Source organism: Tiliqua scincoides, chromosome 3 (genome assembly GCF_035046505.1).
Source record: "Tiliqua scincoides isolate rTilSci1 chromosome 3, rTilSci1.hap2, whole genome shotgun sequence".
NCBI classification, from domain to species: domain Eukaryota; kingdom Metazoa; phylum Chordata; class Lepidosauria; order Squamata; family Scincidae; genus Tiliqua; species Tiliqua scincoides.
In genome coordinates, this window is record NC_089823.1 from 209,071,452 (window position 1) to 209,097,744 (window position 26,293).

A 26,293-nucleotide genomic window follows, 5' to 3' on the forward strand; every position below is an offset into this window, starting at 1 on the left:
AATGTGCAATTTGAAAAGAAAAGCTAAATTCCATGATACTACAAAAATGGCACTTTCCAGCAAGTCCATTAACATCTCAATGCTAAGCTGTCATGATAGCAACAGATACAATTCCAACATCTGCTAGTTTTGAACACAAAGCCATCTGCTCCAAAAACAATTTAATGTAATTTAACTTTGTCTCATGCATTTTCATTAAAGTTCTCTATGTACATTATTGTGATACCTCCTGAGATTACAGCGGGCCTCCACTTTACGATGGTTCCAGAGACACTATTGTATTGTGAAAATATTGTAATATAAACCCAACTCTACACTGTTTTTTGGCAATTCATTTCAAGACCTCAAAAGTTGACGTTTCCGCCACAGAACTAAGATATTTCCCTCTCTAAACAAATATTTAGAACAGTGTTTCTCAAACTGTGAGTTGTGAGCCAATTTCAGGTGGGTCCCCATTCATTTCAATATTTTATTTTTAATATATTAGACTTGATGCTCATGGTATGTGACTACATTTGGGGAAATGTTACAGACCTGTACTTTTAACAAGCTACTATGTATATAATTTAAACAATGATAGTCAATGGGACTTACTCCTGGGTATGTGTGGGTAGGATTGGTGCCTAGGATTGTTAAAAATGTCCCTGCTTGATGATGTCACTTCCGGTCATGACATCACTTCCGGCGGGTCTGGACAGTTTCTCATTCTAAAAAGTGGGTCCAGTGCTAAATGTGTGAGAACCACTGATTTAAGAAGATGCCGACTGTGCTGTTTAGGGGTCATGGTTATCAGTTTACACAACGTTGTACTTATAAATCACAAATTACAAGGCTTCTTGTATCCTCTTCTCTGTACACAGTGCCACAATGTTAAAAACACAGTTACCGCCTGAGTCGCTACTTAAAAGACTTGCATTTGCTTACATATAGCCACAAAATTAAAAATACTGCTACTGGCAGCTACCAAACACATTTGCATCTCTGGCTTATCTTTCACTCATGAGGTCCTGCTGGCCCATCATAAAGTGAATTACTTATCATACTTATCAGCCTTAGGTTACTGTGGAGAAATCATAATAAAGTGATGTGATTGCATGGTGAACCCATTGCAAAGTGGGGGCCCACTGTATATTACAGAACCTTCTTGCACATGGTTTTAAATAAAGGGCCTGAATACTAGAAATTCCCCTGAATTCAATGCCAGTTGAAAGTCTGGTTAGCCCACTTGCATTCTTAAAATGTTAAGGACATCTCAGAGCAGCTCTCTGAGTTATAAGCATCAGGGTCAAATCAGAGCAGTTTTTTCCTCTTCAAGGAAAAAAATGTAGCATGTGTCTTTATATGACACATTACATAATATCTTGGGTGTTCTCTCAAAACAACCAGTGATAACATTGTAGTAACATGGTCATTAAAGAGTTAAACATTAGAATCTTCTATTTTGGGATGGAACTAGACTCCATCCTTAAACTTTTCTCTCTCGATACTTTTAGTCTTAGCTTGATCGTATTCTGCCCTACAATGAAGAGGCATGCTTGTTTGATTGTAGTAAACAATGAGTAAAAGTTATTTCTTCTAGAACAGGGGTGGGCAAACCACAGCCTAGGGGCCATTTGTGGCCCTCGGGGTTCCCCAATCTGGCCCGCAGGGAGCCCCCGTCTCCAATGAGCCTCTGGACCATCAGAGACTGTTGAAACCTGCACTGGCCTGCGACTGCTGGTCATGACCGCCAAACACAAGCTGTGGGCCAAGTTAGAGCAAGGCCTTTTATAGTCTTCATGTGTTTACTACTTTTCCCTGGGCATTAATTCAACCCTCCCTCCCACTGTCTCTGAACAACTTATGTCTCCATGTATTTCCAGTTTGGTCTATATGTTTACACTGTGCAAGAGACGAGTGGCAAACTGTTCGTTGTTTGAACTCATATGGTTCTACATGCCTGTTATTATTGTTCTCATGTGTATTATAAATAAACTCAGTAAAATTCATTCATATAAGTTTAATCTCTAATGTATTCATTTATGTAAATTTATTCAAATTTGAAATGTAAATTAATTTTTCCCAGCTCCCAACACAGAGTCAGAGAGATGATGTGGCCCTCCTGCCTAAATGTTTGCCCACCCCTCTCCTAGAACACAGGGCTCAATAAAAAAAAAAACCCAACAACATCCAATAGGCACCTGCACATCATTTTAGGGAAAATATTAAAAACTGAAGTTTTACATTATTATGAAAATACATCTTTGGGAAAAGACGCCTTCACCCTGAACATTAATACACAGCTGAATTACAAGTACACAGGGCTTCTGAATGTGCACTGAGGTTTCTTCCTGACTATCCCAACTCATGGAAACCCCACATCACAATGCGTGTAGACTTTCTTAACCTGGTGAATTAAAAAGTAAACTTCCCACAATGCTCAGTAAAGGATGTATGTCAGGAAAGACGCTTTAAGCATACAGATTTCACCACATGCATACTTTCATCAGGAGGAGAAAGACTTAATCAAAAGAAATCATGAGTCCATGTAAGAACCACTAAATCGGTTACATTTAAAATACCGTTAACTGTCTTCCAGTCAATCTATTTCAATGGAATAAAATATACCTAGCTTTTTCTAGACTGTGCCCATTATCTTTACATACTCCAATAAGATTGCGAGCAGTACATAAAGACAAGTAAACTAAATTTTCTGCCTAAATTTATAAACTATTCCAGTGGTTCTCAAACTTTCACCACCAGGACCCACTTTTAGAATGCTGGACGCACCAGAAGTGATGTCATGACCAGAAATGACATCAACGAGCAGGAAAATTTTTAACAATCCTAGGCTGCAATGCTACCTACACGTACCCAGGAGTAAACCCCATTGACTATCATTGTTAAAGGCATATACACAATAGCCTGTTAAAAGTACAGAACTGTAACATGTCTCCAAATGCAGTCACCTACCATGGTAGCCTCCAGTCTATATTAAAAATAAAATACTGAAAGGAATGGGGACCCACCTGAAATTGGCTCGCGACCCACCAATTGGGTCCCAACCCACAGTTTGAGAAACACTGAACTATTCAGTTAGAAGACCTACTTATAACGCTATCAAAGTTCAACCCATTCAGCAAACAGATAAAACCTAAATGCCAAATTAGATGTGATGACAACAATCTCAATTTTAAACAAGACACTTATGAAGTGTGGTAGAGGGGAGGGGCTCCAACCTCCCACCTGTCTCTTTTCATCTAAAAATCAACTCCCCGCTTTTTTGCACCTGATTGGGACAGGCCCAGGTTTGTTGACATGTTTAGTGTTTTTCAGTGTCATCTGAGGTCCACAGGCTATTTTAAAACTGAAAAAGAAAATTAGACAGATGTAATCAGCCACTGAAGATATTAAAACTCATAAGGACAGAATCAAACCTGGCTAAATGAAATAAGTCCAAACCTCCAAATTTTCTTCTCCCCTGCTTGAAATTAATCCTCCTGTTCCAACAGCAGAAACAATAAAGCCTCTAAGAAGCAATATCTGCTAGAAACCAATACCTGTGTTTAATATTGTTCAGCTATTTGCTTTGGGAACGTTATGAGGTTGATATATGGAACTGCACAGCAAGTTTTGTTTTGCCTTACTTGCTGGGTGTCTCATGTTTCCATGCATATCTGTTTATATTAAAATGTGAATAAAGTGCAAGAAAGAAAAAATGACCCTTGCCAAACCAGAACAGTAGACTTAAAATCGAAGACAGTGGTTGAGGACTGCCCTTGCAAGATTATTTCTTGTCCACTTCTTACCCTCTAAATCAGTGGTTCCCAAACTCTGGGTCATGAACTGATTTTTGATGGGTTGCAAAACTGACAAGCTGAAAGCTGACAAGGAAAATGTACTGAGCCCTAGAGAAACCAAAAGAGAACTGCACATGTGCATTTACTTGTAAGTATACAAAAGTGCCTCAGTCTGCTTTGAAGGGAAGGGAACACTAGCAGAATGGTCCCAATCTGATGGATGCCAAAAAATGCTCTTGAGAAGGAAGCCCCCACCCCTGCAGACAAGGAAAATGTATCAAGCCCTTTGGAAAGCAAAGTTGAGCCACATGTGCATGTTTACTCATGAGTAGGCAACCATGCCTCAGCTCTCATCAAAGGCCAGGCAAAAGGGAACACAAGGCCACCAGAATGGTCCTAACTCGATGAACGTGAAGCTCAACAAATGTACCAAAAGCTGTCCCCTCCATAGTAAAAAGGATAAAAACAGAGGCTTGAGTGGCTGGTAAAGATTTCTTAGTTTTGTAAAGCTAGGTGGGTCCTGATAGAATGTCATTTAAAAAAGTGGGTCCCAGTGCTAAAAAGTTTGGGAACCACTACTATAAATCTTTGTCTTTACTTCTGAAGAGGAGAATTCACCACACTATGTTTTACTATATTTTGGGTCAGGGAAGGCCCATAGATCTGAAACAATTGAATTTGGCCAAGGTTGATTTGCAATTTGTGAATTTTAACATGAGTGATCATATCTACCAGTTCCAATCAAACCTGACATTTCAGTTCACAATAATCTTTCTATATACTGAATGACCTGTGGACCATAGTTTGCATTAAGAGTAGTGTCAGAATTCAGCCAGACTGGGCACTGGCTGAGGTCCCACAGACTCTCTAGTGGCCACCCAGCCAATCCCTGAAGTCTCACAACCCAAGAAGCACAAATTGCTCACCTAAGAAACTCTCACCCTCACTGCCTCACCCCACTCTTCCCATTCTTAACTGGGCTTCCTCAGAGGTCCCATGAGGAAGCCTACTGGTTCATGGGGAGAAAGTTGCTAGCACAGCATTCCCTCAGCACTGCCAGATCTTCATTTCCCTTATCCAATTGTTTCTGTCCATTTCCCCAATCTCACTGGAGGATGCTCTCCCTCAGTTTTCCAGTAGCACAAAATAACAAGTGTTCTCCCTCAGCTGAGATCTCTGCTTCTCCGATCTGGCTGTATTCCCTACCTTGGCACTGGATAAATAGAGCCACTCTGAAAAAGTTAGGAGCCACTCTGATACAAGTCATGCTGAAAGGAAAAACCAGTGACTTGAACCCTCCCTTAGCAGTGGCGATAGAAATAATTTGAAAAATGAACTTCCCCTAATTTGTCAATCTCTGGGCCCAATTCCTCTCCGAGGTTTTGAACCAGTTCCTTCCCCCTTTCCTACACTCTGATTAAGAGGGGGTAGAAAATTAACATCCAAAGGGTTCTTCTAAGCCGGATCTACACTTCTACTATGAAGTATAATTTTTAAATTCTCCTAATACATTGACAAATTAAAAACAAACCAACTGACAGTTTCCAGAATTCCCATCTGCAATGGAGGATCCAAGCAGGCTCAGAAGCCTTCAGTGCAGGAAGCTGGAACATTGGCCAGGTGCCCATTTCCCTTCTTCTCCTCGCCCACGACTTATAAAACTTATCCAAAAAGTCTTGGAAAGATCCAGCCCATTCCAAATTGAGGTTGGATAAAAAGTTAATAGTAATGACATAATGTGCAGATTGCTCCACCTGTACAACATCAAAATCACCATCAGCCTCACTGCATTAGCCATTCTAGAAATATAACCACATCACAAAAATAAAGCTTATGGCTTGGCCAAAACTATAAAAACACATTCATTACCCTTTTTAAAAAACACGCACTCAGTTAATAGTAATCCAAGAGAACAACCAATAAAATAAAAGCCATATTGATTGCATATATCAGGGGTGTCCAAAGTTTTTGGCAGGAGGGCCACATCAGCTCTCTGACACTGTGTCGGGGGCCGGGGGGGAACTAATTTACATTTAAAATTTGAATAAATTTACATAAGTTTACATAAATGAATATATTAAAGATGAACTTATATGAATGAATGAAGATCTTGCAATAGCTCAAGGCCTATAAAAGGCCTTGCACAAAGCAAGGCTGGCCTTTCCTTTGCTGCCGCTGCTGCATCGCAGATGTGAAAGAGCAAGCAGTGGAGGGAGCTCTCATCCCACAGCTCACGTGAGAGGTCAAACAGTCGCCCTCACGCTGAGAGAAGTTGCGTTGGGCCAGTGCGGACTTCAACAAATCTCCAGAGGGCCAGAGGCTCATTGGAGACTGGGGGCTCCCTGAGGGCCGCACTGAGAGGCCTCGAGGGCCGCAAGTGGCCCCCGGGCCGGGGTTTGGGCACCCCTGGCATATATCATAACCGATATGTGTCAGGGGTCGAGCCCTTATCCGACCCCTGCCTTACCTGGTTGCAGGCCAGGGACAGAACTGCCTGGCCACAGAGCCACCACCGCCTCTCCAGCTGACCAGGTAAGACGAAGGGCAGCTGGGTGGGAGAGACTGCCCCCCCAGAGCTCACCTGACCAGAGTAGTGAGCAGGGGCGGGTCATCATTAACCACCAAGAGGAGGGAAGCAGGCTAGGGTCAGGCCCCTTCAAGCCTAGAGAGGCAGGAAGGGGAGGTGCTGAGGGTGTGACTGGGGAGGATAAAAGCAGGGAAGCCTGTGATGACAGGCAGTTCTGGAGAGGAAAGGCTGGAGCTGCTGCTTGAAGACCAAGGGCCTCAGGTCCTGCTGCCAGGGAGGAGTACAAGGGTGTTGTGAACCCCCTCCCCCTGGCTTGGTCTGAGGCTTCCCCTGCAAGGAACCCCAGGGAGGTGGACACCCCATCCAGGGGTCCCAAGAGACCATCCAGCCAACCCTCAGCACCCCGCAGGGTAACCCCCAGAGACCCCCCCCCCGTTTGGGGCACCCCCTCACAATATACATCTAATCACTAAACACATTTATTTCATTTTCTGAGACGGGGGAAGCTACTTGTTGTTACTTTGGGGTGCAGGGTATGGTTTGTCAATTATGACTAACTAAACTGAGGATATAACCCCTTATATTCATACGCAAGAGATTATCCAAGGTATAGGAACAGATGGTGCTAAAACATCCAAAGTGTCCTTGTTCCTAAGTAGATGAGGAAATGGAGCAACTAGGATGGCATATTCTCTCTGTTACTCTTGTGCAGCAAAGGTGAAATTCATAGTTTGCAGAAAACATTCCTCAAGAACATCTGAGGGGCATACACTCAGAATCCCAGTTTAAATCCCAGAGAATGCCAATTTTTGACAGGAAGTAAGTTGGTCACGAGGAACAAGGAAACCGGTTTGTACCATTAGACCGCTAGTCCATCTAGCTCAGTACATATCTACACAGGCTGGCAGTGGCTCTTCACAGTTTCAGACAGGCATTTGTCTCTGCTATACCTGGAGATGCCAGGGATTGAACCTGGGACCTTCAGCAGACAAGGTATATGACCCAGCACTGAATTAGGGACCACTTTCCCTAGTAACAACTCCACTAAAGTGCTTGAGCCAGTTGCCTAGCTAGAGGGGTCCATGGTATGCAGAGCTCCTGGGTGACAATGGTTAGGGGGCTGCAATGCTGGCCCTGTGGTGATCAACTGCACAGCCTGCACTGCATGAGCCACTGCACCCAGGAGCACTGCAACCACTGCACTGCACCCAGGAGCCCACTCTTATCAGCAACCCCATTCCTCCACTTTGAAAAGTGGAAGAAATGGGTGGCCAATCAACTGTTCAGAGAATGGCTTTGAGGGGTGTGGGAAGCAGGAGAACCTGACCCCACTTGCAGCCATTCATGGAGCAGTTGAGCGCCACTCTTATCAGTCGAAAACCTGGATGTAATTGGCAGTGATTTCATCACGTCACTGCCAATTCCTTCAGGGACAGGGGTGACACAGCTACTCTGCTGGCTCCTACACACATTTAAGATCCTGGTGGCAGGCCTACATCTACAAGTTACCTACTCCAGATCATTTCATGCTGAAATAAATGGTTGGAGGATTTTAACCTGGAAAGCTTGAAGTAACAGTTTCAATTTGACAGCTTGTTTCGTAATAGGAGAAAATGAATCCCTTTTACAAAAAGCTGCACAACTCTTGCTCATGGCTTTTGTGTGCCAGCAGTTTTACATAACAGCCAGATTTCAAAAAACACCACTGCTAAAAATGACAGCACACGCACACATACACAGCAGAAAGTGCGAGAGCCAATGTTGTTATAGTCAAATAATCACAGAACAAAAGCTGATGTGCTATTTCCACTGGAGACACAGCACAAGACAGAACACAAGCCAGAACAGTATACTTGTCATAGACTCACATGCTTCGGAGCCCACACACTACTTGAAGTAAAGCATGGTGGGCCTGAACAACATCAACCAAATTTAAAACATACAATATTTTGGAGCAGAAAGATTAACTCCCCCCCCCACCCACAACACACACACAAAACACAGTAAACATAACAGGCCCTTTAAGTCACTTGACAGGACTTTACTCCCAAGTAACATCACTGAGAACTAAAGATCAATGTACATCATGCTGTTGGGCAGCCCAGTCCTAAAGGTGGTGCCATGGCCTGGTGCAGTGGCAACAAAGCAGTTACTGCTGCATTTTTTGGTCTAGCATCAGCCACCAGAGGTCTCCTTGGGGGAAGAGGACTTTCATCCCTTTCCCCCAGGGAAAGCTCCAAATCCCACAATGGGGCTTCTCAAGTCTGTGCTGGCGATTTTGCCAGCGCAGAGTTAAGAAACTACTTCTAGCCCAACACAGAGTTCAGGATCCAGCAGAGTAGAACTCTGCTGGTCCCACCCCTGTCCTGCCCCAGTTCCTCCCCCCATCTCACCCTCTCCCCACCCCAAAACACCTCTCCCCAACCCCTGAAGTCCTCACCGCTACCTGGGGCCCTTACTTAGCTGTAGGTGGCATCCAGCTGAGATTGGACGCTGACAGGTGCTGGGTCTGTGCTGATGCTGACTTGGTGTGCAGGGTATCATGGCACCCAGTGCAGGCAGTACATTCCTACCACCTGATCTCTAAAGAGATCAGGATTGGGCTCTAAATCACAATAAGAATGTAAAGGCAAAACAGTCCCCCAGGCTAATCCCAGTCAGCTCTGCATTATGAAGGTTACAATATCTATATTCCAATCTTACAGCAGGACCATAACACAGGCCATTGCTTGCTGCCAGAATTGATTGCAGGGAGCCTCCCCACTCCGCATATGGGTTCTGCACATGCTTGCTGACCCTCTGCCCAATATGTCATTACTTTCAGCAGCAGGGTCTAGTATTTTCTGCGTTCCTTGCTCCAAGGTTGCTTTTCTTTTGCCATTTCGAGGCTCTTCAGAGTTTACTCTGAGATTTAATGCAACTTTGGGCCTGCCAAGAAGTTTGTCTGTGGGATTCTGTAAACTTATCTGGCATTCTTTCTGGAGACCATCTGGAGAATATTTTAGAGGCGAGGGAGAGTCCTGCAAGAAGAACACCCTGCCCTCCCGTGGGAGCCTTAACAAAACGCAATGAAGTCTCCATCGACTCCTGTTGTACAAAAGCAACGCACTCGGCCAACTCAGGCTGCATGTGGGCTTGAGCCATCAGGGTCCACTCAACTATACAGTCCATTCCAAACCCAACCAGTGAAGTCACTGCTTGCAGCAGGCAATGACTAAAACACTGCAGAACCCCTCGAGGTCTCCAGTCCCTTGACCAGCACCAGTTGTCCCCTTTTCTAAACTACACATATAAGAATAGCATCCCAAGGATCAGAGAGAGAGAGAGAGATCAAAGCTGCAATCATATCCACACTGAACTGGGAGTAAGCCCCATTGACTATAATGGGACTTCTGATTAGGCATGCATGGGCTTGGGCTCTAAGGCTGCAATCCTATCCACACTGACCTGGGAGTAAGCCCCACTGACCACAATGGGACCTACTTCTGAGTAGACATGGGTGGGCCGGGGCTCCGAGTGAGCCATTCCCCATCATCTCATACAAACGGGGGGGAGGCGAGGCAAGTGTGCGCCCTCCGAGGGGTGCGCGGCGCGCTGTGTGCGCCTTTGCGCTTGGGCGCATCTGGAGGCTGGAAGAGTCGCGGCAGCATCCCCGTCCAGCCCGCGCTGGAAGGCGCCCGGGAGGAGGAAAGTTGCAGGCGCGCTCTGGGGGGCGCCTCGCCTGGCCGCCCCCTTCCCAGCTGGACCGCAACCTCGCCGTCGCCAGCCCGCCCTCTCTACCCGCTGCTCCTTACCTGCAGCCTCTCCGTGGCCGGCTGCCACATTCTTCCCCCGCTGGGACCTGGAAGGCGGGCGAGCGGGGAGGAGCGGCGGGGCTCTTGCGAGCGGCGAGGGGATTGCGCGGCGGCGGGGCTCTGGCCAGGCTCGCTCACATCTGCCCGGCTGGGGACAGCCGCCTGCGCCGGGCAAGGGGGCGAAGGGCCAGCGCCGCCGAGAAGCGCCCGGGTGGACTGAACTGGACCGCACTGGGCTTGGCAGGCAGGCAGGAGCGCAGCGCCGGCCAGGGAGCTCCGCCGTCCTATTGCGCCAGGCAGTCCCCGCCGGAGGCCCCTCCGAGCAGCAGCAGCAGCACCAAGGGCGGCCCGGCTCTGGCTACCTCCCTCCCCTTTGGTTCAGCGCCGCCCACTGCCTGCCTCCCTCCCTCCCTCCAGTGGGCAGCGCTATCCTTCTGCCGCTGCCTCCCGTGAGGACCGGCGGGGCTGGACGCTCTGGAGAGCCCGATCCTCTGCACCTCTACTCAGAAGTAAGTCCCACTATAGTCAATGGGGCTTACTCCCTGGTAGGTGTGGATAGGATTGCAGCCGGAGAAGCTGCTGCAGCAGCAGCTGGGCTGCATGTGACGCTGCGCACCACCTGCACGCTGCCCCTGCCTGGCAAGCCAAGCCCGGAGGCAGCCAACAGCTCCCCACTGGGGACTTCACGCCCATCAGGGAGCCCTGGGTCTCATCTCAACAGTTGCTTCCCTGCAGGATTGCACTGGTGGTGGTGGGTTTGAACTTCTCCCTTAAACAGCAGTCCCCACACAACACAGGCTACAGTCCTGTCCACACTTTCCTGAGAGTAAGCCCCATTGACTATAACGGGACTTACTTCTGAGTAGACATGCATAAGATTGGACTCACACTTGGTAACTCCTGGGAGTGTGTAGCATCAATGAAATGCATCCAGCACCCCTCCTCTACATTCACTTGGATCAGTGGCGTAGCTAGAGAGGGTGCAAAACACTTGGTTTTGCAGGCGTCTGGGAGCCCAGTCCTAGCCAACTTCTTAGTGCTGATGCAGCTGCAGTGTAGTGCAGTGTAAGGCATTCCCTTACTTTGAGAAGTCCCCTAGTCAGGATTTTAGAGGTGAGTGGGCGACTATTTTTTCAGGGTAGGCAATGATGTCAGGTATATATACTGGTGTACAAAATTAAAGGATAAGTCTGGAGAAACATCAAAGAGCCATAAATGCGAGGGTGGGCAAACTGCTGACTCAGGGAGGAGGGCAATGCCCACCCTGGTCCCCCTCTGGCTACCTCTGTGACTGTCTCCAAAATGCAGGATGCAGTGCACGCCCTATTGCCATGGTTGCATCAGTGTTGGAAAGATTGATAGGATTGCAGCCTCAATGCACCTACATTCTGGAGGCCTCCATTATGCTCCCTCTGAAATGACTCTAAAGGGGAAGGGGAGGAGACACTTGCACAGTGCATTCAGGCTGCAATCCCATCCACACTTACCTGGGAGTAAGTTTCATTATAGTGGGAGTTGCTTCTGAGTAGACATGCATAGGATTGGGCTCTCAGGCATCTGCAAAACTTAGTACTTTTCACCCCCTCTAGCTACACCACTGACTTGGATGATCACAGGAAACAGACAATGAGCTGGATGTGTGACAACATGCCTCGCTTGTCCCAACAAGGTCTCCGATCCAGATCCTTCCATATTCTAAGCATTTCTCGCACGACTGACCACAGCTCCGCAATGCAGGGTTTGTGCTATGTATGCTTCATCTTCCTCTCTCAATGTGGCCAGATTTTAAATCATTGACTCCCCAGTCCTGCCTCAATAGTCCCAGTCTCCAGATCAGGGCCCATGAGACCCCTCATGGAAAAGGGGATAATTTGTACCCAGGCCCAGGGTCAAAAAAGGGGCCCAGGAGCCAAAGTTGGGGGGGGGGCCCAGAAATTTCCTGGAATCTTACATTTTTTTAATTTCACCCGAACTCACTGCCTGCATGGGATGCTGGTGTTGCTACTGTGGGTGTGAGGCGGTGGCAACCGCTGCAAGCCATATGTGCCAGGCCAAAGAATGCATACTTAATGCTCCTTAACATAGTGTCAAGTCTGGCAGGAAACTGGCCTGCTACAGTAGCTCTTTGTCTCATGAATCTGCTTACCAGGAAGGAGTGTGTACAGTATAGGTGGGACCTCGGTATCCACTGATTTGACTCACCACTGATACCGAGTTCCACTTTTAAATGCCTTTTGACAGGGAAAATAGCACCAAAATCCAATTTCCTACCTTTGCTCTGTTAGAGCCCAATCCTGAGGTCTGCAGCATGGCTTTGCGCTGCAGAGCTCACCGCTGGGCTCCCACCAGAGCTAGCCCAGCACTAGCTGGCGCTGGGCTAGCACGCAGCAGTCACCCGGGTTCCACAGCTCAGTGGTCTCCCGGACTGCCGGGCTGCAGAACGGGAGGTGGGGGCATGGCTGGGGGCGTGGGGGAGACGTTCCAGGGATGGAAGGCGTGACCGGGGGCATAGGGGAGGTGTGTCAGGGGGAGGGGAGAGGCAGATCCGTGGAGCTGAGCTCCGCAGGATCCAAGGCACTCATGAAGGGCTGCGCACCCTACACGAGTGCCTTTACTTTAGCGCCGACCTTTTGGTCACCGATAAAGTTAGTAGCTCCATTGCAGGGCTGCTTCCCTTACTTGGGGGAAGGGGACAAACATCCCGTTCTCCCGAGGTGCCTCCCGCAGTAGCAGGGAGGCGCAGGATCCAGCGGGAGCTCTGCACGGAGCTGCTGAGCCTGGGAGCTCCAGGCAGATCAGGATTGGGCTGTTAAAGAATTATAATTTCATTCCATTAGATGCCATTGTTCACCCCATCTAGTGGCTGGATGTGGTATAGTGTCTATACCAGTGGTTCGCATACTTTTATCACTGGGACCCACTTTTTAGAATGAAAATCTGTCAGTTCCCACTGGAAGTGTTGTCATGACCAGAAGTGACAGGAAAATTTTTAACAATCCTAGGCTGCAATCCTACCCACACTTACCCAGGAGTAAGTCCCATTGACTATCATTGTTAAAAGAATATACATATTAGCTTGTTAAAAGTACAGGTCTGTAACATTTTCCCAAACACAGTCACATACCATGGTAGCATCAAGTCTAATATATTAAAAATAAAATATTAAATGAATGGGGACCCACCTGAAATTGGCTCATGACCCACCTTGTGGGTCCTGATCCACGGTTTGAGAAACACTGGTCTATACCCATGCATTCTGGGGCAACAATAGAGGAGCAAGAAACCCGGAAGTGGGTCTTTAAAGTTATTTTTCCACTGATTTGTTATCCACTGATTTTTTTTTTTAATCCACAGGGGTTTCCAGAACGGAACCCCAGTGGATAACAAGGCAGGACCTGTATAGGAATTCAGGGATACAGCTGCAGGACTACAGCTGCTGCAGAAGTAAGTTTTGGTACAAATAGGACACTTTCCATTCTAGTGTAGTGTGAGTCAAAATACAATGATGCTAATCTTCTGCAATGTTTTTCTATATTTAAAAGATTTTAGAGAGACAGGAGTGCATTTGGTTTTCCATATTACAGTATCAATGTGACTTGGGCAGGTAGACCTGGGTTCCAAGTCTATTCTGGCTGTTGCCACCTTTCCCCCCCCTTGTTTCCCCCTTGGATCTTGTTTCACCCCCTCTTCACCTCTGTTCTGCCCACCCTAGATGCTGTCCTCCCACTCTGTTTCACTCCTCCCCCTTTGGGAAGGGGCCCAAAAGAAACTTTGTCCCTCCCTAATAAAATTCCTCTCAGAGGCCCTGGTCCAGATATGACACTCCCCAATATTTTTTTAGCATGTTTGTTGGTGTGGGTATGTGTCAAGTTTAAATATTTTATTCCTACTATGTAATACCTGCTTTGTGAGTTTTTCTTTTGAAATCTATGTTATTTGGGGTGATGTAAAGGGGAGGAGAGATTCCCCTTGGGCAGTTTGTGAAAACTTTTCAAGTGTTGACTCTATTTTATGAATAGACATAATTTTTTTTCCTAGCATCTACAAATGTCAAGAATGGTTTCTCCACTTTTGCAATGCGCAATCATAAGAGTTGCACACATTGGGTATGTTTTATAAATGAGTTGCTTTTTGTTTTAAATTAATGATTTCACGCATGTGTATGTAAAAATAGTACCTTTGATGTCAGCAGAATTTATATCTCAGAATTTCAGAAGGCATCACCTACATCTGCCCCCCGCCTCCTCTTTTTCAGAAATGTTTCAGATAGAAGAACAAAGGCCCAGTGAATAAATTGGCTTTCTGATATCCATCTGCAAGGCTGCAACACAAACTCTTTCTCCTTCATTACACAATCCCTTCTGGTAGGTGAGAGTAACAGAGACATCTGCTGGTGAATAATGTGGCAGTTTTCCTCATAGTGCTGAACTAAGCCCAGGGCCTCAAATTCAGATTTTTTTCCCCCCAGACCATACATTTATTTAGGCAGCAATTTGGCAAGGAAACTATCAGTTGACTGTGGCAACTGTTCTGTTAATTACTGAGGGCCCAATCCTATCCAACTTTCCAGTGCTGATACAGTTGCAATGCAGCACTGAGATAAGGAAAAAAAGCATTCCATGACATTAAGGAGGCCTCCATGACAGTTCCTCTCCAGAGCAGGATGCAGCGCTAACCCCATTGACACAGCTTCACCAGTGCTAGAAAGTTGGATAGGATTGGGCCCTAATTCTCTTACATTTTTTTTTCCAGGGGGCAGAGTTAGGTTTTTAGTTTTTATTCCAAAAAAAAAAAGAAGCAAGATATTTCACTTGAAATAAAAAAAAATGCTTTAGTCCGGTGTTATTCAAACTGTGAGGCACGGATCTTTAGGGCAGCGCCAGGAACTCAAAGGGGAGGCGAGGGATGTCCTCTGGCAGTGATACAGTCACACCCCTGGGCAGAATACGAGCCTTTGAGCCTTTGCTTTTTTTTAAAGCAGAAGAAAGGGGGGTTGCTCAGCTGCGAGAGTGGCTGCTGCCGCCCTGTCCTCTTCTGAGCATGCTCAGCTTGCAGTCCTTAACCCTCACTGATCCTTGTCTGGTTGGTTCCTAGTTCCCAGCCTGGGATCGATTCTCATCAAAGTGAAATCTCTCTTTTCAACCCCTCCCACTTCCCCCTTTCAATCTCCAAACCTTCCCACTTTCCTCCCCTCCCCAAATAAAACGCTTCCTATTTTACCAGTCAGCAGGGCTCTTAAAGTTGTTTCCATGGAGTTGGCAAAGGGGGAGGGGAGAGACAAGCACACACTTTACTTGGCCAGGAGCAGAAAAAGGGTACTGTTTTTAAAGTGATTTATTAATCTTGTTGTTTGACTGAAGAGGAGAGGCTGTATTTTTAAAGTGATGAATCTTGCTATTTGAAGGGAATACTTATCAGCCATTGATGAAGTGATTGCTGGCCCAATCCTATCCACACTTTCCTGGGAGTAAGCCCCATTGACTCTAATGGGACTTACTTCTGAGTAGGCATGCATAGGCTTGAGCTGTGCATCTCCTAGTATAGGAGACAAATCAGCTTCCTCACCAAACCCTGATCAGCTCTGATATATTTTCATGGTCTATTTTTGTTTTCCCCACCAGCTGCTGGAAAAACTTAATTTCATTAAATTAATAAAGGGTTCAATCCTATCCAAGGAGAATGGGAGAAATGACTAGTTGGATTGGGGTCCACAGGGGTGTGTGTGTGTAATGTTGGTCAGACTGGCTGTTCACAAAGTTCATTTGATTAAACAATTCTATTGGTATGCTTACAAAATTAAATAAAATGAGCCCTCCTGGACCAGACAAAATCTACCTACTCCAGCATCCTGTCTCCAACAGTGATCAGCAGCTGATCATTTATAAAGCATGTATATTGCTGTGTATTAATAATATATTTTTAAGATCTGCATTTAATTAATGATATGATTAATATAATTAATATTAATATAGTTAATATAGATTTAATATTTAATATTATATAATAAATATAATAATATATTTAATATATTTAATATAGTTAATATTTCTGGCCACTTCCTGTTTAATGATGTCACTTCCAGCCTTCAGGAACATGATGGGGAGTCATGGCCAACAGCCACGGGGTCAAGGGAGCCACTGGCTGGAAAAGTTTGAGTACCACTGCTTTAGTCAGTTTCTACTGATTGACAGCATGTTTAAAGCTTATAATATGTGACTAATTTGTCTTTTTTGGTTTTGTTTTTTGAGAAAACCCTCAAAACCATTTCTTTGGTATCATAGCAGTTGGAGGGCCTCTTTCCTTTTTCTGTTGTCCAAAGAATAATAACCGTCAGGGGTTCATAGCTTTGCAGAGGACCAACCTTGATGGAAGTGTGCAGGTACTCTCCACTGAAGCTGTGTAGTAATTTCACCTTGTCAGACAGACTACTAAGGCTACAATCCTAGCCACACTTTCCTGGGAATAAGCTCCATTGACTATAATGGGACTTACTTTTGAGTAGAATGCATAGGATTGGGCTGTAAGTCTTTCACATCTGCAAAGGAAAGATGGTTGCAATGATCTCAGCAAGGCCGTCTTCTAGAGCAGCCATTCTCAATGAAAACCATATGCCCCCCCCAGCCTCAGCATTTTATGGTTGTACCACCATATGATTATCTGTTCATGTTGTATCCTTATTTGAAAGGAAGACCCTGGAACCTGCAAAGAGCTCCTAAGGGGCTGTAGCCAAAAAAAGGATGAGAATGGCTGTCTAGACTGGTATTGTAATAATCAGACTTTACCAACACCTTCAGAAGTTCTGTAGGTTTCAGATGTTGTCACTGTCTTGTGTTATTTTGCTGTATTGTAAAGCAATATCTAGAAAAGGATAGGTGAGACATAATACAAAATCAGTGATTACACCAAAAATAAGATACGTACTTGGCCACAAAATTGAAAATAATATAATAATTGGTGGGCAGGCTCTATTCCGTACAGTAGAGATTTGCAAACAAAAACAATTCTCCCTTTTGCATTGATGCTCCTAAACTTTTTTACTTAGAAGTAACACTGGTTTAGATCCAAGTAAGTTTCAAGTTGTAGCGTTAGTTGCAGTCCTTTTTTTCAGGTCCAGTCTACATTTGGATGTAAGTACATATGCCCAAGACTAACATCACATTCCTATGCATATCTATTCAGATCTAAACTACATTGATTTAACTAGGACTTATTCCCAGGTAAGTATGTAGAGCAGTGGTTCTCAAACATTTAGCACCTGAACCCACTTTTTAGAATGAGAATCTTTCAGGACCCACCGGAAGTGATGTTGTGACTGGAAGTGACATCATCAAGCAGGAAGAGTTCTGACAATCCTAGGCTGCAATCCTATCCACACTACCTCAGGAGCAAGTCCCATTTACTATCATTGTTAAAAGTATATACATAGTAGCCTCTTAAAAGTACAGATCTGTAACATTTCCCCAAATGCAGTCACATACCATGGTAGCATCAAGTTTAATATATTAAAAATAAAATATTGAACGGGAACCTACCTAAAATGGCCAGGTGACCCACCTTGTGGGTCCCAACCCACAGTTTGAGAAACACTGATGTAGAGATTTGCAAGCCTAGGTTATATCATAGGCACCTTGACAAATAATTCATTAAACAAACCAGATGGCTTGAGTATGTGAGGCTGGAATCCTAACCACACTTCCCTGAGAATAAGCCACATTGAACAAAATAGAACTTACTTCTGAGTAGACCTGGTTAGGATTGTGCCCTGAATCAGTCAATGTATCTTAGGTTAGTGGAGCAAATGTGGATATAATGGGACCCTTACTACAAGCGAGCAGCATCAAAGTCTTTGGTGCATTGTTGTGTCAGTGAAAGCTCCTTCTGTGAATGGAAGACCAGCTGCATTCATGCAAAATATTGAATTTGTTCCCCAATGGCTCAATGATATGTGTTGGGTAGTGCTTTGTTTTTATGTTTCACTGTTTAATGTTAAAATTAATGTTTTTAATGCATTGTTTGTTTTTCTTCTTACCTGTTATACTTTGTACTTTTTTATGGAGCTTTGTAAACCACCATGGGCAATTGCTTCAGCATGGGAAAGGCAGGATATAAATTTCTCAAATAAAATAAATAAAAGGGTTCCTGAACAAGAGAAACTCACCTTTTGTTTCAAGAAGGAGCTCCCACTGACACTCCAGCTTCCATTCCATCAAAGGTCCTAATGCTGCCCAAGAGAAATAATTTGAAAGAGGACGGTGTTTAGGTGAAAGCAAAAACATTGAACTGGAAAATGAGATTAACATGTGTGGGGAAAATTCACCTGTATACAAAGTTGCAGCATTTTACTCTGTATTCAACCTAGAATAATTTAATTATTCTACTCCTTCAGTAAGACATGTGGACCTTGCTTGTAGTCCAAGGGACTTGGGGCTCCAGAACAACCCAGCCTAAAAAGCTGGCTATTATAACAATAAGCTAAAGGAAAAGGAAGGAATTTTAAAACCAGCTACAATGGGGGAGACAGTTCCCAGAATTTCATTTGTGACTCTGATGACCTTGGCAGCAGATGAGACTTTCCCCTCCACCTCAGTTTCCTGTTGTCTCAAACTAATTTTTGGTCCATAACAAATTTGGTGCAGTCATGAACACTTTTTTGGGAATCTTGTTTTGCTTGAAAAACTGTGCTTTAAATAAAACAAACTGTCGGCCAATAAGATGTTCTGTCCTATTCCTTCTCACTTCATGTTCATGGGCTCTAGTTTTCCAGCCACTTCCTCATAATAAGGAGTGCTCATAGTCTGTAATTCATTGTTTGAAGTGGCTTTCTGGAGAGATCCTTCATCATACTCCACACTTTTCAGCTGCACTCCTATAAGTAACTGCCATTGTTTAATAAAGAACAGAACTCTATTACGAATTATATGTGGACCACGTATTATATGTGGTCAGAATTAACATAGGAGTGAAGCTATATCGAGTGAACCATTCATCCAGTATTATTGACAGTAACTCTCCAGAATTTCAAACAGAATTTTGTATCTGCCTAACCTGGAGATGTGAGGGATTGACCTTTGGGGACCTTCTGCATGCAGAGTAAATACTCTTCCACTGAGTTATGCTTCCCCCCACCCCCTCTGCAGATAACATAAGAACATAAGAACAGCCCCACTGGATCAGGCCATAGGCCCATCTAGTCCAGCTTCCTGTATCTCACAGCGGCCCACCAAATGCCCCAGGGAGCACACCAGATAAGAAGAGACCTCATCCTGGTGCCCTGCCTTGCATCTGGCATTCTGACATAACCCATTTCTAAAATCAGGAGGTTGCACATACACATCATGGCTTGTACTCCATAATGGATTTTTCCTCCAGAAACTTGTCCAATCCCCTTTTAAAGGCGTCTAGGCTAGACGCCAGCACCACATCCTGTGGCAAGGAGTTCCACAGACCAACCACACGCTCAGTAAAGAAATATTTTCTTTTGTCTGTCCTAACCCGCCCAACACTCAATTTTAGTGGATGTCCCCGGTTCTGGTATTATGTGAGAGTGCAAAGAGCATCTCCCTATCCACTCTGTCCATCCCCTGCATAATTTTGTATGTCACAATCATGGCCCCCCTCAGGCGTCTCTTTTCTAGGCTGAAGAGGCCCAAACGCCATAGCCTTTCCTCATAAGGAAGGTGCCCCAGCCCCGTAATCATCTTAGTCGCTCTCTTTTGCACCTTTTCCATTTCCACTATGTCTTTTTTGAGATGCGGCGACCAGAACTGGACACAATACTCCAGGTGTGGCCTTACCATAGATTTGTACAATGGCATTATAATACTAGCCATTTTGTTCTCAATACCCTTCCTAATGATCCCAAGCATAGAATTGGCCTTCTTCACTGCCGCCGCACATTGGGTCGACACTTTCATCGACCTGTCCACCACCACCCCAAGATCTCTCTCCTGATCTGTCACACACAGCTCAGAACCCATCAGCCTATATGTGAAGTTTTGATTTTTTGCCCCAATGTGCATGACTTTACACTTACTGACATTGAAGCGCATCTGCCATTTTGCTGCCCATTCTGCCAGTCTGGAGAGATCCTTCTGGAGCTCCTCACAATCACTTCTGGTCTTCATCACTTGGAAAAGTTTGGTGTCGTCTGCAAACTTAGCCACTTCACTGCTCAACCCTGTCTCCGGGTCATTTATGAAGAGGTTGAAAAGCACTGGTCCCAGGACAGATCCTTGGGGCACACCGCTTTTCACCTCTCTCCATTGTGAAAATTGCCCATTAACACCCACACTCTGCTTCCTAGCCTCCAACCAGTTCTCAATCCATGAGAGGACCTGTCCTCTAATTCCCTGACTGTGGAGTTTTTTCAGTAGTCTTTGGTGAGGGACCGTGTCAAACGCCTTCTGAAAGTCCAGATATATAATGTCCATGGGTTCTCCCGCATCCACATGCCTGTTGACCTTTTCAAAGAATTCTATAAGGTTTGTGAGGCAAGACTTACCCTTACAGAAGCCATGCTGACTCTCCCTCAGCAAGGCCTGTTCGTCAATGTGTTTTGAGATCCTATCTTTGATGAGGCATTCCACCATCTTACCCGGTATAGATGTTAGGCTGACTGGCCTATAGTTTCCCGGGTCCCCCCTCTTTCCCTTTTTAAAAATAGGCGTGACATTTGCTATCCTCCAATCTTCTGGCACCGTGGCCGTTTTGAGGGACAAGTTGCATACCTTAGTCAAGAGGTTTGCAACTTCATTCTTCAATTCCTTAATAACTCTTGGGTGGATGCCATCAGGGCCCGGTGACTTATTGATCTTTAATTTATCAATGAGGTCTGAAACATCTTCTCTTTTAACCTCTATCTGACTTAACTCCTCGGTCAGGAGGGGCCGTTCAGGCAGCGGTATCTGCCCGAGTTCTTCTGCCGTGAAGGCAGATGCAAAGAACTCATTTAATTTCTCTGCCATCTCTAAGTCTCCTTTTATCTCCCCTTTCCCTCCCTCACCATCCAGAGGGCCAACCGCTTCTCTGGCGGGTTTCCTGCTTCTAACATATTTGAAGAAGCTTTTATTATTCCCCTTAATGTTGCTGGCCATGCATTCCTCATAGTCTCGCTTGGCCTCCAGTATCACCTTCTTACATTTCTTTTGCCACAGTTTATGTTCCAGTCTATGTTCTCCTTCCTGAAGAAGATCTCTTCTTCAAGGAGTTTAAGGTGGAGAAGTGAGAGAAGGGGAAGAGATAAGAGGACAACATGGCAGGAGGAAAGAAACCTAGAGAGAAATATATTCAATGCACTTGTAAAAGAATCTGAAGTACACTTAAGCCACAGTCTGCACACCAACAAGAGATGAATGCCTGTGTAAAAGATGAATTCACATGCAACAAATGATGGAAATCTATTTCTTTTTTTATATACAGTACTTGGCAAGTCCTTTCATGGATTGGTAACTGGTTGAAGAACAGGAAACAGAGAGCAAGAATGAATGGGCAGTTTACAGTGGAGGGAAGCCCAATTCCGCCTTCCAGTGTTCTGGCCGACAGTTGCAAAGTTGCTGGGGTAAGAGACAATCACTAGGCACATATTTTCACAGCAGTAAGTCCCACTGTATTCAATGGGGCTTAGTACATGTGTTTACTTGTTTCCTGATATTCTTGTAATGCCATAAACATCATGAGTAGTTCAGCTATTCTGTACTCATTTCCAATCCCAACCATTCTGTCCTTAGGCTCCCTCACCACAAGTTGTCTGGCTATGGTCCTAACTGATTTCTGTACATGAAGCAGCAGTATACTAGTGTGGTCCCCGCCTGAGCTACAGATCTGTGACATGTCATGCATCTGCAGCTGATGTGATTCAGTTTAGATGAGACTATAATCACTTGGGCAAGTTCTTTCTTACCTGCTCAGTGTGAGATTTAAATTGGGTAGGAGGGTTTAGAATGGAAAACTCCCCATTACAGGCATGAAGCATAGGCAGCTAATGATTTGTGAAACTAATGCAACGGTCTGTATCTCAAGCACCTGGAAACACTTGGTCTTCTATTCCACTCTGTGCAGCATGTGCATTTGGGCTGTGAAAAATAACAGTGCCTGTTCTCTCTTATTTCCCATGTTCACAGGCTGAGTTGCTATGGTAACCAGGTATCCCTTAATGACCCATCTCGGTGCCAACAGGGTTTACATCTGAGCACCCATTCAGGTGGAACCATTTCACTATACTGAAGAATGCCACAGGGCAATTATTTGGCTCTCTCTTCCTATGATCTTTCCTTCCTAAGCATAATGTCACGTTGGCTGGAACTGCAAAAATAAGTAGTCTGCGGTCCTGTGCACGCTTCCTGGAAGAAAAATCCCACTGGAGACAATGGGGTAGAGCTGTGGTACTACACAAATACAGACCTGTGGTACAGCTGTGGTACAGACAAATACAGGTTGTATTCTGTTTTCCCACATGCTTGTCTGAAAAAGTCCTCATGGTCCAGCAGTAACTTGGGTTGTGAGAGTGGAAGAGGTGAGACCAAAAGCAGTCACTTACCCCCCCTTCCCCACTTCCCTCCTGTGTGCTTCACAGATGCCACCCAATGAAAGCCTCTACCAGAGCAGCCTCTCTTCCTTCAGAAATATTTGATTTAGGATCCAACCACTTTAGCAATACTGGGGGGAGTGATATTAACCATTAACTGGGGGGGGGGAGGGAGTGGGTGTGGGTAAGAAAGCTAAAAACACAGAACCAAACAAGTGCTGTGATTTATTTCCAGTAAATACTTATGGAAAATCTACATGAGATTTCAACTCTGTGCAAAGGTTATATACAAGCAAATTAATTATAGTAGCCATTTTAAATCCAATTGTTCCAGTGAGACTTATAGGGTAAGTCTATGCATGTTTACTCAGAAGTAAGCTTTAGTTGCAATCAAACCAAGCTGGATTTTTTTAAAATAAAGATCCAGCTTTTGAATAAAGAATTAGTGATCCAATGATATGTAATTAAATACATCGATAGCAGGTTTTAGGATGGTGGACTCTGTTTCTTCTGTCTAATTGTGGATGTAATGATTCATTACTCAATGTGGGATCATTTTATCCTTAACAGTTGAGATTTTAATTGTATGTTCTGTAATTTGTGATGGGCCAATACACCAAAACTTGGCATCAGAACTTCCTATTATTTACTATCTGAAAGAATCTATTTTCAAGGAAGCTTTTTTTAAATTCAGCAGCATGCAGAGATCACAGTGTGAGGCAATCGCAACAGCTGAAAGGTATTTTGATTTGAAGCTAACCTGCATCTCATAACTCACCAGCAACATTTAAACCTTGGACATAGTTAAAAGTAAGAGCCTTCTAAAGCATTTATATCAGTGCCCTGTATCAGGCAGCTTTTCAGTGGAAAAGAAATGGAGGCAGGGCTGAGAAATGGCACAGTTCATGAGTCCTTACAAAACAAAATCTGATCTAAGCCTTGTCTTTCTCTAATCATTCAGCCTTATCTTGCTTTGAGGATGTGAAAGAACCATGCTGAGCAGATAAGATATATTTGCTAACCACCATTTCAGTATTCAGCCATTTAAATTTAGAGTGCAAAATGGGGAAAACAAGACCAAAATGCTGGTCTGCAACCTTGTTCCTTATCTGCAAGAAGTTTCCATCTAATATCTCATATGTGCTACATCTACTTTATGGCACACAACCTCAAAGGTACAGTAATTAACGCACTGCATATAAATACTTAAGTAATTTGAAATCTTAATGTATAATGAATTATAAATAATAGCATCTAAGGATAAATAAAGTTAGGAATGCTGCAGCATATGGGGAAAAATCTTAGTGGTGATGATTCTGTGGCAGGATTAGTGCTTGCTGACTGCATCCTGTTGCCTACAGACAGAAAGCAGTAACATTGAAAAGCTGTTATAAATGTTGGTGGCATGCAGACAGTTGCATCAGCAGGCACGCAGATTTTTCCATATTACTTTCTCCTCCAACTTTTGTTGGTATAGCTGGCTGATAGGAAGGCCCAACTCTGGTTGGGATCCAGCTGCACTGAGAGGGGGAGGCCTGCTCTTTCTCTCTGTAATGTTTCAAGGTGAAAATTGCCTCCCTGATATTGCTTTTTGAGACAAGTTCTACTTCAAAGGCAAATTGCCACTTCAGAGCAATGATTTTCACCTTAAAGTGGCACTGAGAGGAATTTATTTATTTATTTATTTAAGAGATTTATATCCTGCCTTTCCCATGCCAAAGCAAATGCCCAAAGTGGCTAACAAAGCTTTATAATCAAGTACAAAGTACTGCAGCAGGTAAAAAAATCAAAGAAGGCATTAAAGACATTAATTTTAACATTACATAGTGGAACAACTATGTAAAAGCGTTAGCAAAAACTAACGCTTATCATCGGGTCACTGGGTAACAAGTAAGACCAGTCATGTCACAGTAGTATTTCAGAGGCACAGAGGGTAAATATCCAGGACGAGTGAGCCCCCCCCCCCTCACTTCTTGTGAAGTGGCCAGGTGAAGAGGATCCTGGGAGCCAAGACATTCAGCTCCAGGGAACTCCCAGCCTGGCACTTTTTGAGTCACAGGGGTGGTGGAGGATGAGGTTATGTGCTGGCACAGGGTATGTGCATATGTTGGCTAGCATGGGGGAGCTACACTGGTGTGCAGCAGGGGATATTGGCCTGTGTGTGCATGCACTGGCAGGGTCATTGGTGGAATTGCTGCCATTTTAGTCAGCAAATCAGCTTGGGTTGCCCCTGCTGGAAAGCGTGATCCTTTTTGGTGAATTTTTGCACCCCTTTGCAAAAAGGTACAAAACTGTTCAGGACAGGGCAGGTGTCATGGGAAGGGAAAACTGGCAACTTTGCTAGGGCAACTGGGCCACAGCTCCCTCACGCCAGTTCAGTTGTGCTTTAACAACTAGTTGGGGCAGAGTGTGGATCAGTTATGCACTCTGATAGACAACTGCCTTTGGGTGAGAATCCAGATGTACATCTGAAAGAGGATATTTCCCTGAAATGTTCATCCAAGTGCAGATTCCTGGGCCACTGTGAGATACAGGAAACTGGACTAGATGGACCTATGGCCTGATCCAGTGGGGCTGTTCTTATGTTCTTATTCTGTTCCACTAGTCATGCAGCTAGAGCCGCATTTGGTTAATAGCAGCACTGGGAGGTCATGAAAACAGCATAATATTGCAGGAAAGGTAGGTCCATTTGCTAGACAATAGGGGTGCCTCTCTCTCTCTCTAGAATGATAGCAGTTGAACTCTTGTTCTCCTGCTACCATCAAACAGTGCCAAATCTAAAGGGCTGTGTGATATCAAGGTGTCATGCACATACCGAAATCACACAGAAAAAGCAGCTTTTTCAAGTACAAAAAACAAAATTATGTAGAACAACAAAAGCAATGGTTGCAAACTGGAATGGCAAGCATATGTGAAGGCATGGACAGTTACAGAGATTTTTGTGTATATTTTTGCCTGCAGCCCAGCAACTTTTGCAGTGAAGAGTGAATGTATGAAAATTCTCTGCAGCACTAGTTACAATTGCAGCATGAATTGCGAGCTCCTGTGGCTTTGCATGGGGTGTATCTTGTTCAGTACTCTCAGGTCTGTATCTTACACATCATTTTCAGAATCCAAGTTGAATGGAACAAGAAAGAAGAAAGGCAGGATGGAATTTCAGTGGGCTTTTGTTCTACAGAATTCGCAGGCTATCTGGCTGCTGTGATATCAAGAATTCTGCTACTGCTGTGACAAGAAAAATGTACAATTAAGAAGACACACATTGCCTTCAGGCTCAAAAAACCCAAGTGGATGAAATGGCATTTCCATGAATGGGTCTGAGCTCATCAAAAGGGACTCTCCAATCATCTTTGGCTAAGATCAGAAAGGAAATACTGCTGCCCTTTTTTGGAAAGCAGAGCATAGAGTTTGGACTACCTCTTCTAACTTCTTAAATACAGACATGTAACCAGATTTCATCCTATATTCCCCCCCCCCTGCACCGCAGAAAATGCCAAACTCTAATTGCTTGTCAGGTTATACATTCTACCCACACCGCTTTAAATTTTGGTGGTATACTCTATGCAAATAGAAGTAAGAATCTGAAGACATCTTCAACATTCTTCCTGTTATTCCTCAAGCACCTAATTTAGGCTGCAATCCTATACACACTTTCCTGGGAATAAACATA

General features: G+C 44.6%; 1 protein-coding gene across 2 annotated transcripts in view; it reads right to left on the reverse strand.

The window, feature by feature from the left end:
• Positions 1 to 10,438, reverse strand: part of PID1 (phosphotyrosine interaction domain containing 1) — a 121,767-nt gene extending 111,329 nt beyond the window's left edge. Inside the window, exon 1 of one of the 2 annotated variants that reach the window (XM_066620994.1) lies at positions 10,101 to 10,438. In XM_066620994.1, the coding sequence (XP_066477091.1) occupies positions 10,101 to 10,130 (30 nt within the window). In that variant the 5' untranslated portion in view covers positions 10,131 to 10,438. Of the gene's footprint in view, positions 1 to 8,765; positions 8,804 to 10,100 lie in introns of those variants that run through there. The other variant, XM_066620995.1, reaches the window with a different exon arrangement.
• Between the last annotated feature and the right edge of the window lie 15,855 nt (positions 10,439 to 26,293).